At 41.6% G+C, this 12,134-nt stretch overlaps 1 protein-coding gene across 1 annotated transcript in view; it reads right to left on the bottom strand.

Annotated features, from left to right (window-relative positions):
- Window positions 1–10,172, bottom strand: part of SAP30 (Sin3A-associated protein, 30kDa) — a 17,849-nt gene extending 7,677 nt beyond the window's left edge. The window contains exon 1 of the mRNA XM_010570061.1: window positions 10,146–10,172. Coding sequence (XP_010568363.1) covers window positions 10,146–10,172 — 27 coding nt within the window. The remainder of the gene's footprint in view (window positions 1–10,145) is intronic.
- Between the last annotated feature and the right edge of the window lie 1,962 nt (window positions 10,173–12,134).

Raw genomic sequence — 12,134 nt, 5'->3', positions numbered from 1 at the left:
GGGCGGGGGCGGGCGGAGGCCGGCGCTGCCGCTGGCGCTGGCACGGCCGAGGGCCGAATCGTGCTTCAGCCAAAAAAGGTTGAGGCGCCCGCCCTTCTTCTTCCCTGCCCGCTCCCGTCGGCGTTAACTGCCCCCGTTCGTACTTTTCCTAGCTCCGGCGTTTCGGTCTGAGCCGCGCTTCCCCGGCTGCTTGTTCAGGATTTTCTACGGGTGGTTGTGTTTTGTTTGGGTTTTGGTTTCTTTTCTTTTTTTTTTTTTCCTTCTGCCTTCCGCCTCGCTGCCCTCCGTCTCGGTCCTGTCGCGTCCTTTCTCCGCCACTCTTTGTGTCAGCCGTGGCCGGAGAGCGGGTGCCCTGCCCCGGCGGCGGGAGGGAGCTGCCCCGGGGCGGCGGCGCTGCCTCCCGCCGCCTCTCCCCGGGCCGAGAACGGCCGAGGCTCCGGGTCCCTTTGTTAAAGCTGCCGTTAAAAGGCGTTGTGAGCCGGGGTCCGTCCTGCGTGCCTTCGGTAAAGGCCTTTGAAGGCAGAGAGGACTTGCGGCGCCGGTTTGCAGGTCTCGTCATTTAAAAGGACTTTTTGTTAATAAAGGTGACTTTAACAACAAAAAAAGACTGAGAATGCAGAATGCTTTTCGCTAGTGAGGAACCAAGACCTTGCTGTGCACGCGACCAGCTGAACTAGATGCTGCGAAAATGCTCGATAAAAGCAAGTGGTTTGAGACTTGACGAAACTCCGTTAAGAGATGCGCTGGCGTTAAACCATTTAACAACTCCGCCGCCGGCAGCGGAGCGGCAGAAGCAGCAAGCTCTGACCTACTGTTTTCCTTCCAGCGCGTTCAAAGCGCACGCAAGGAAGGGTGAGGTTTTGCTTTCCTTTTGAACGGCCGCGGATATTCCTTTAAATCTCAGAACCGGCATCCGAGCTGACCCTACTCAAAGCGTCATGATTTAATCACTGAAATATTTGCCCGTATCGCTTGCCCTGCGTATCCAGCCTGCAGAAGGAGGAGAGGAGTAGCGGGGAGGCCGGTGAATGATTCGAGGAGACACAGATCCTGCGTAAGCCCAAGTTCTGCGTGAGCCGGGAACGCGATTATAGCGCAGTTTTGGTTTGCGCTGCAGATGGCTCCTTAATCTGATTGCATAACCTGGTATTAGAGAGCAAGGGTAGGTTCCTGCTCCATGCAGTTGCAACTGAATGAAGGAGACGGGAACAGAAGCCAAACTGAGCATGAACTCACAGACGGCAGTTACCTAGAAGGCATGTTTCGGTGATTAGAGAGGGGAATTGGAGAAAAGTTGGAAAAAACACCAAACCCCGTGGTGTTATCCGCCGAGCTGAACGCTACATGGAGTGCCTGGGTTCAGTTCCACACTCTGCCGCTGTATAATCTCGGGCAACAGATGTTTAACTCGCTTTTTGAGTTACTTGTGATTTCACACTTGCAAAAAATGTAATAATGTTAAAAAAAACCCCACCACCCCAAACCCCAGTAACAATGACAGCGGGCCTTAAAGAATAACATAGGAAGCACGAGCTGGGAAAAGTGGGACAAGGGTGAGTTCCAGGAATTCTTCAGTGGAAATCTGGGTCATGAATAGCAATTTCTGGACTCTTAGGCTATGTCTTTTGAGGTCCCTTTTATTTCTTCAGAGGGATTTGACCTTACTGTGAGCATAAAATATGTCAGTCTGGGTTTGGCTGCTGTGATTCGGTACAATGGAAAGATCACTTGTGCATTTTAAATATGTTTCTGATCCTCTTTGTATAGTTTGTGAGCAGTTAAAAGCCCGATTATGTTACCCAGCCATGCTTGCCAGTATGTTAATTTAGAAGCGGAATTTCAAGTAAAGTAGCATCATAGTTTCATGATTAGATCACAGTAAGACAGTAGAGTGGCTGAGAAAGACGGTTCTGCTTCTGCTGTGAGCTGCTCACTTTCACACGTGTGCCTTGTCCTTCTTTGTGCCTGTAAAAGCATTTCTATGGCTGCATGGCAAACTGGATTGGGTTACAACTAGACCAGCAAGAAGAAAATCAGTTAAGTTTAGCCCTGATCTGCTTTGTGTGATGTCCCAGCACACAGGAAGGTCCAATGGAAGGGCAGGACCGTGTGACCGGTGCGGGGGGATGACCACCTCGTTTGGTATGAACGCCTGCTTACAGGAACAAAGAAATCATGTCACTTTTCATCTTGCGTCATATGTGGGATCAAAAAATACAAAAGGCTGCAGCTGGACGGGCTTTCAGGCAGTATGAAGCTCACTACAGGATGGATGCACAAACTTTTACAAAGCTTGGGACCCGTGAAATAAAAAAAACACTCGCCATACAGCGATTCTGCTAGATTGTATGTCGTCTAAAATGATGGGTTTATAACATAAGCTCTAGTAGTGGTTAGCAGAAGTATTCAGATATAACTGAAGCATATAAAGGGAGAGATTTTAAAATAAACATCAAAACATGCAGTAGTGCAACAACATACCGATTAAACATCAACAATTGTATCAGTTCAGAGGAAATGGCAGCTCCAAACCAGTAACTCTGTATGTGAGACTTCACTAGCACTTATGGTCCATGCACACAAGCAGAGCAAAAGTAATCTACATCCCTCATGGGTGCAAAAAAGACAGCATGGATGACTTCTAAGTGGCATGCAGAAGGAGCAGGAGCTACAGCATCTTGAAGAGCGTGCCTGAATTCGCAGCTCCGAGGCTCCGAAGTCAGCGGGACTTGGTGGCCCCTCCTGGCACCGAGGCGAGCCAGGCGCAGGTGGGAGCAGAGCAGCTTGTCCCTCTCCAAGATGCCATATGTCCCAGCTCCTGTTAGCTTTTGACTGATGTGTTTTGTAATTTGAGAGAGAAGAATAATTGGATGCATCACCTTGGATACATTGCAAGCACACTGCAAACATATTATTAGTAATTAATCTTGGAAAGGAAATGGGGCTATAACTGTGTATACATCTTCACATCATAAGGTTCAACTGAGGATGACTATTCCCTTCCCCAACAGGTACCATTCATCTGAAGTCTAAGTGTACGTTAGTGCATTTGTGTGCAGCACCTGAAATTACCCTGTAATAATAAGGAAAACTATTGGTATACATTTTTCACAGCAAATACACATTTTCTTTGTTTTGGATTGTAACTATTTCAATGAAAAATAGAGTTCTTTAAAACACTTCAAAAATTCTGCAAATTCCACCACACGCCCTGGTGTTTTTGATAAAAGAGCACCCTAACCAATAGGCATTCGTAGGCTGTGATAACGAACAGTGACCAAACCTCTCCTTCCTTATCAGTAACAAGTCCTATTATTTTTATTGTTCTTTTTTCAGATTTTTGAATCTCTGATTTTTCCCTTCCCACTCCAGCACCAACTAACCACGCTACCGCCTGTTGCTCTGCCTCCAATTTATCGTCCAAATCTGTTAAAGTGTAGAGCCCAAAGCACAGGAATATTGGGACTTACCTACAGACTATTTTTTTTTTTTTTTTTTTTACTTCTTTATATGTTTTACTCGAGGATAGCTAAAATGTAACTTTGGATAGTTAATTGTATAACAAAACTTAATCCATATTAGCACACACAGAGCTTATTGTATATGATTCAAGTAATACAGTGAGAGAAAAAAAAATCATACCTTTAACCAAAATGGTGATATTGGTACAAAAGTGGTATTTCCAGGTCTTTGAGTATTCCGGCTGAAGCCAATGTTCCTTTTTTTTAAGCATTCTGCCTTGTACAATGGAAACTAAGGGTGTATGAAAGAGTTTACGTAACACAGGCTTTTATTAGTTAAAGCAGTAAACAGGGTCCAAAACTAAACATTGTATTTTAAGAATAATCTAGGTGTTACGGGATTAAAACTGATAAGCCTGTGTACTGTAAAAGCTTTAAAGATTTGTAATACATGTCCCTTAATGGTTTGTGCCAATTCACTTTCGCAATAAGCCATTAGTTACAGGAGGCATCAAAGGACCTTCTGTTGGAAGGCTTCACTCTTACGTGCAGAAATACAGAAACGTTGGTACAGAAACTTTAGATGTTCTTTGTTGAACGTAGGTGGCAGATTGTTTGTTGGGGGACTTAAACAATGAAGCGTGAGATAAGGGAGATACCTCAAACGCAAGAACTGCACAGAAGCAGAGAAGCCAGCCTCCAGCTTTGCACTGAGGTACCCCCTACATTTCAACCCCCCCCTCCTCACAAGCCCCCATTCAGCCAAGTTAAAAGCGCACATCTGTCTGCTTCTTGCAGAGTCACTGATCACTTGTCCATCCAGGTTGCTCTGATTAACATTTTTTTCACATTATGAGATCTCGCAGTCAGAAAGAGACCCAACGAAATTGTCATTAGTGCTTTTCTGAAATGTAATGCCACTATCTGGAATGTATAGTGGAAAAGTATCACCCCCAGAGGTTTTGTGTAATAATGCCATAAAAACTCAGCTGTGAGTAACAGACCAATGTAGTATATTGCTTAAGAATTATTTTTTAATTCCTTGAAAATAAAAAGCTTACTCAGCTTTTTTTTTGCCTGTAAAAGAAACTGTCATATCTTTTCAGCAAATTTTGCTAGTCTCTAAAGCACTTTTGATACCACAAAAAGCACTGTATACTCCTTGCTACAGTCTTACATTGTGTGAACCACTGTTTTCTGCTTACAGAAATTCAGATTCAACACCGTCTTTGATCATTTGCTTTTTGCTTTGAATAACGCATATTACACCATCTCCACAGTTTTGTCAGAGGGTCCTAGAAACGACAGTGCTCCTTTACTCCATCATGTCCTCCTCTGATATGGATTTGTTTTACAGAAAGGAAAACGGGAAACTTCTGTAGCCCTAAAGCCTCTTCCAGTGCCCTTGTCTTTGCAGTACAGTTATAAGCATCTCTAGGTCTGACTTAGCTCTTGTTGAAGTTAACAGCAGGTTTGAAGTGCCCCTTGGGAGTGGGTGAATATTTCCTCCACTGGAGGCCAGAATGCACCATTTAGAAGGTCTTTAGAAAGTATTTGGATTCTGTCAGTAGAAACAAGATAAGAGTCTGATACTAATACAGATAGTTTTATAAAATAAAATGAGTAAAATTACATGTGGGTTTGGGGTTTAAATGTTTTCCTGACTTCCCGCAGAGCTCATTCTGGGTAAAAGATACAGGCTTACACTCCAACAAACTCAAGTATAATAATAGTTTCGAACTGCAGTTGGTTTTTGACAATAAACCCTTACCTGAGAAATATTATGGGAAAAGGATCAGATAAAATGTTTTGCAAATTTTTTCACAAAAAACGGCCACTAGGCAGAATGTACCAGGTTTTCTACGTTCGGATAGTACCTGCTGCTATAATTCATTCAATATACAGCAGCTGATCGAAAGCATTGCTTCTTCATTAGATATTGCCATTCATCTTTAATGCTCCTCAAACCTCAACTCCCGTACTTGAAAGATAACATTAGAGTCTCAGCTTTCATATTGATAAAGGTTCTAGCCTTTAAAGTTGCAAGGTAAGTTTGCAGTCCCGTCAAGGACATATCCTAAGGCACAGAACACAAGAGCCCCCCCACCCTCCAGTTTCAATGCAACATTTTAACAGATACCATTTCACAGGTTTTGGTATCCAAGTGTTTGGCTGTTAATATTTATTAACATTATAAACACCACAGATGAGACCCGATTCTGCTATTACAGCTATCCAGAGGCACTAAAAGATCCTTACCTTTCTCCAGAAGTGACTGCTGAAGCAGGATTTTCCATGATCTTGTAAATTATTTCAGAATTAGGAAAATAATACAGATCTTTTACCTCTTAAACAACTTCAACTTCTTTGATTAGCTGTGTTTCTAGTTATATCATGAAAGTCTGTTCCAAAATGAATTACATCTTTACAAAGTAAATTTATAACTACTGGAAAAGGAGAATGGGGGTTTTATGCTTTTAATATTCATACATATTACCATAATTTAACAACATGTAAATGCTAATTATTAAAGTCTAGTGACATAAAAATTGCACACCATGATCAAGCCTATGAACTGGAGTGTATTCATCAAGATGGTTTCTCTCTCAAAGGTTTACCTTGAAGTTGAGAGTTTACAGGTTTTAAGGATTCTTTTTTTCCAACTTTAAAAAACTGGAAAAGGCATGCTTTGGGCTGCACTTTAGTTTCCTGTTAGCTTTGAATAAGCCTGCCTTTCTTTGACATGGAACAACTTCACTTGAGTTTCCTTGTTTATTTCTTCAAATGCATGACTGTGCCGCTCCCTATTTCTTTTTCATTTGTAGTAGGTGTTTATCCCTGCCAGTGCTTAGGGAGAGCTTCTACTTAACTTCACACATGGTCAGACTAAATGATGAGGATTTATCATAGGCCCAAGGGTTTATTATCGAACTTACTGAATTTTTTTTTTCCCCCACAAGAGTTGGGGCTGTGGAGTAGAAGCATTAGCTTTTGACTGGTATTATAGACAGGCACATTTTCTAGTAGCATAAGATCACTGGAACAACCTTCTTTGTTACTGTAAAACACTTAACAGTACAGAGTAGGGTATACAGTGGGATCCTCTAGAGAAACTATACTTTTATATCATCAGTTGCTGGAAAATCCTACAGGATCCATGAGGAAAAATGAGACTCATGAATCAACAATTTCAAAATTTCCTGAGCATTTTCTTTCTGGTCTCAGATTACCTGTGTATCCTATGATCATTTCTATGACACATATGACAGCACTATTTGCCAGAAATAAGAGGAGAAATTAATTATTCTACCATGACATCTACATTAGCAACAGCACAGGATGTACTCCGCGTGACCAAAACTTGAAACCCATTTAAGTTTAATGAGACCCATTGACATTAATTTAAGTTTTTCCACTACCTGGACCCAAGGGCAATGTGTTGACAAGTATCACAGTGCTTACAAGGAACCGGGCTTGGTATGAGCCAAACCCACTTCTCTCTTCTGGCTGTGTGTGACAGCAGGGCACGATTCCTCCTGCCTCCTGTGGCCCGTGGCACACAGCCTTGTCAACCCACACTATTCTTTCTCTTTCCCGAAAGATTTTAGAGCCACAATTACATTGGAAACAGCTTCTACTGCCAGGCTCTGCTTGTTTTTAAGTTTCTAGCACTCACAACTGCAGAAGGAAACAGTCCCTCAGATTAGACACGGTAGAAACAAAACATCCTGGTTTGTTCTGTCAAAGTTTCAACATTTCTAAGTCACCATGGGTTGGCACCTACTTCATTTGGGCAGCAGTGAGCACCAGCGGCTAGCCTCACATAGGTGCTGGGACTGTTCGGGAGATGGACAGTGATTGCAGCCTCTTTGGATCTGCTCGCTGGATGTCACACCTCTGGCTCCAGACACAGTCCAACCCTTTATCTTACTGCTTAGAAGGAGAAAAAAAATAGTGTCCTGGAACTATGTTCTCCACATCCCAAATGACACAACACTTTTAGTAGTAATTACATTTTATTTCTTAAGAGTAAGTCATGTATATATTTCAGGTAAAGTACCAATGTTTACCATGGCTAGAAGAGTTCGGTGGGTGGGGACCAAAGGATAGAAATTTTTTTTACCCATTTGAACTGATTGCATAGTATAAGTTACAGCTATCCACATTTTAAAGCCCCTCTAAACTGCCTGTGAAACTATCTAATGGATGAACAAAGGCAAATTACTGCTTTCTTCTCATACCTGTAAAAAGGGATTAACAATACAGCAAAATATAAAGGAGGTCTATTAAGATGTCCGGGGAAAATGTGTTATGTAAGTATTGCTTTGAATGTAAATAAGAAAGTAAATGAAAGTGAGGTCTAGAAAAAAAAAAATAAAAAAAAAAAAAAAAAAAAAAGGCATATTAACCCAATGCAAGTGGAAAAAAGTTCTTGTCAAATTAAGACTGAGAAAGTACAGATAACAATTATTGTGACCAGGAACAGCTGGTGTTCCTAATATTATCTGCATGAGTACCACGAGAGATTTGTTGTATTTATTTCCTATCATATGACCTAGTGCAGTTCAGTCTCTGCTCTGCAGCTGTCCCGGGTAGTGTCTAATGTAGGCTGCCTTTGTTTTAGGTATTTGGTACACAGCACAAAGTCAAAACAAGTTTCTGAGCTTTCAGAATAAACCAGCCTGGTGTAACACGGCCGCTGTTTGCCTACAAGCTGCTTAACTGGTTATGCAGGCTTTACAGTAGCACATACAATAAAACTGTAATGTTTAAAGGGTAAATATATTTCATTTTTATAAAATACATATTATTTGCATGTTATACAACAGAAAAAATGGGAAAAGGTCTAATATTTTAAATGCAATTCTTTAAGATACTGACAGAAATATCAGTTTTGCGAGCTTTTGGGCAGCTGCAGTTACATGTTTTTATCAAAGTACAAAGAAAGCAACTGCTTATAACTGGAACACTACAGTAAAGTAAGTTCTGCTTTGAATTTAGGTAAGCAGTAGCCTAGGTAGTTCTGTTTTTTGCTTTTCATCCTAAAGCTCCTACCATGTATCTAGTATGAGACACTCACATGAAAGGCCAAAAAACCATAGTTGCTGTCTGTAGACTTCATAACTCACATTGAAAGGGAGTTTTTAAAGCAGTGACCTGTTTAAATGCTTTTTGAGTCTTGGATTTTAATATTTTTCTATAACACAAAATTGCTGATCAAAGCTAAATTTGCTTTTGACATCTTGCATTACTATTAGTGAAGTTAGGTGACATTAAAATCGAGAGCAGCTGTAACTCGCTTTCATTATTCATCCGGTAAATGCTGACTTCTTAGGTCCATAAGAGAGACCCTTTCAGCAGTAATCAATCGAGAACTTTCCAAAGCAGAATGTTATTGCCATTAAGGCATATTCCAAACAGGAATTTGGGTAATAGCAGAGTCTCTGGGGAGAGACAGTAGAGCTTCTTCATCCAACTGACTGAATTAAAACTGACAGCGTCACCACATTAATACACTTACACCAGAATAAAAGTTTGGTCAGAGTTAAGGTCATGCAACGGTAGTTTGCAATTTCCTCAGCTGAACGGTATCTGTTGCAATGGATCTGCTGATGGAAACGTTAATTCACATAGAAGGTCTTTGTTACTTTCTTCCCTTGCTTTGTCCATGCTGACACCAGTATCCAGAAAAGCTGTAGAAGCTGCCCACAGAAGCCAAGAAATACACTATGATGTAAAGTATTATCACTCCAATCACACATTTTTATTGTCTGCAACATACTTTTCTTTAAATCCATTTCTCAGCTCTGTAACCTGGTCTCACTCGCCTGGTCTTTTCCCTTCTTTCTATCCAGCACTTCTAGTCACTGCATTGCTTCTCTCTCCTCACACGCAGTTTACTGAAGATTAAGTGAAGTTAACAATAGCACCCAAAATTGTAATTGTGGAGCAGATTAGGAACTCAAAAGGGCTCGAAGCCAGGGAGCTATAAAACTTAACAGTCATTTCATGAGCTGAATTATTCAAGCAGAAGTAAGCTTCAAGTCCTGGAGTTTATGCTTCTTCCCCACAACTGTCTTCCACATGTGGTTAATAAATTAACCACGCGGACTGACCGAAGTCAATACTGCATACATCACTGCTTTAGAAGAGTAACAGTGACCAAATCTCTCGAGACAGAATTTGTGGTTTTGTCTGAAAAGGAACAGTGTGGTGTAATGAAAAAATGGTGACAGCTTATTGTGGAACCAGGCGCACAGAGAAGCACTTTTCCAGGCGTGAGGGTACTGGGAGGAAGGCACAGCTTTGGGACTGACGAGTTTCTAACATTGGCATTCTTGCGTGGAGCTTTCAGCATCGGCGCTGCTGTGGAAAGCTTCCAGTATCATGTTCAGGCGTGGAAAATTTTCAATACTGCCTTCCTTGTTGGAGGACAGACAGATGTTAAAGAGTACAACTGTTTGGTTTCTTACGCTGCCCTATGTTGCATGACATCGCATGACATAACTCTCTATGTATATATTTAATTGTACAAAAGCTTTCTTTTTCAGAGAAGAGAATCTAGAAAAAGAGTATCTTCAAAAGAATCAAGAACCTAATTTCTTTCTCAAAACATTTGATTATATCATTTGAAAGGCAGGTCTCATTTTTTCCCATAGCAGTAATTACACTTTCTCACCCTACCTGCTTTTCCACAATCATTTTCTTCATATTCTTAGAGCAGATATGAAAACAGGTGCAATTTTTTCCATGAACTTCTATATTAATGTTAAAAGGAAAAGTAAAAATATGTTAATAATAAACTTACATAAAGCTTTTTTGTTGTTGTTCAGGAACTTACAGAGAATGGATTTGGACGGGTAAAATGAGAAAAATTCTTCTTTCAGCTGTTAAAAATAATTTCTGGTGCCTGTAGCCATCCTGATAACTTTTCAGTGACAAACTCCCAGAGGTCATGACTTGCTGTTTTAGAAGCACTGACATTGAGAAAACTGTTTCCTGAAAACTAGTGGACCACTTCATTGTTCTTTCTACTGTACCAGTGAGGATTCAGAAGTAAAACTGATTTTGATGGAGTTAACCTACATTTTTATATGACTGTAAACAACGCAGAAGGTACCTATGAATTTGTTTGAATGGTGTGATATGGAAAGCTCTAGGTAAGTCTGGTGGACAAAGAATGGTTTTAGACCAGATATACTAATGGCTGTACTATGATTCATTCAGTACACATTAGCCTTGGAAGATTCTGCCATCTGTTACAAAACTACTTTAACAACTAGAAAACACTCTGCAAGAAACTGTCACATACAGGTGGTTTACCACAAGGTCAATGAGTAACCCATCTGGCAGCTTAATTCACCAAACAAAATAGCGCTTTCCAAGTAATATATGAAATAAAGGCATTTTTAAAGCTACCTAACAAATTAAAACAACTCCTTGCAAAGTGGCCAGGCCTTCACAGAATTCAGTACCACGGAACTGAGAACACCAATTTGCTACTGAAAAGTAGTGGGATGGTTTACAGTAGTAAAGAGCCGAATATGGAATAGCCCTCATGTAAATGTTTATTTTAGAAGTTTTATTTGTAGGTTAGAAGTTTAGAAGCTTTATTTGTAGGTTAAACACTATCAAAAGGAATAGCCACAGAAGTTAGCCAGTATAAGAATTTGGGTAACTGGCTTCTGACAGGCTGTGACATCTGCAAAGGGAATACACATCTCTGCATTGCTCTGGCAATATACCTCCCAGTTATCCTCTCTTCATAGAAGATTTTGACTAACTTTTTTTCCAGTTTACGTTATGTCCTTTAGGGCCGCAGTTTGGACAAATACATAAAGCTTAAAACAAAACCGGGATAAAGGAGGCATTTAGTACCATATTAGCGATCTGTTCTGCATGAACACATCCTCCTTGGACAGAAAAAAAAAAAAGAACAAACATGAAGGACTGGACCGGGTAAGTGCTTCTTATTCGATGCTCCTTACACCGAGTGAATCTGGAATGGGGGAGACTCTGGAGATGATGACATTGGCCACTCTCACACCTGCAACTAGTCAATACGCTCAGATAGCTTAGGTGCTCTTGCTGCTGTCTTTTTAGAGGTTTGGGGGTTTTTGTTGTTGTTTATTTTTACCATTGAGCTCGGTTAACATGATTAAAACTCTGCTGAAGGCATGGCATCTCCAGTAAGCAAGGTTATGACCTGCTTTTCACCAGTGCTATAAACTACACCTGAAGAAGCAAGAGTGTTAGAAAGTGCCTAGACTGCCAAGAATATTAACCTCAACTGAAGCTCACTAGAGAATCGGATGAGAGTAACCAGACAGAAGAAAACCAACATCAGCAGAGCCCGTATCGTGTAGACGAGGGTCAAATCACGACAAAACAGACTGACTGACTGACGGGCAGCTCCGGTTTTGCCGCCAAACCGACAGGGCCACGTTCACGGCTGGCGGTTCACCGGAAAGCAACCGACGCAAACCGCGGCCGTTCCGCCGCCGGCCCACCTCTGCTCCCGGGCCTTCCGCTCCGCAGGCAGAACAGGACGCGAAGCCGGCCGACGCTCCCCCTTCCCACCGCCGGTGCTCTTAGCCCGGCCTGAGAGGGAAAACGCGCCCCCCTCGCCCCGCCCCAGCCACGGCCCCTTCCTCGGAGCCCCGCCAGCCCGGG

This window comes from Haliaeetus leucocephalus, unplaced genomic scaffold (assembly GCF_000737465.1).
Source record: "Haliaeetus leucocephalus isolate CR32 unplaced genomic scaffold, Haliaeetus_leucocephalus-4.0 Scaffold284, whole genome shotgun sequence".
Lineage (NCBI taxonomy): Eukaryota > Metazoa > Chordata > Aves > Accipitriformes > Accipitridae > Haliaeetus > Haliaeetus leucocephalus.
This window is presented reverse-complemented; position numbering and strand designations above follow the sequence as displayed.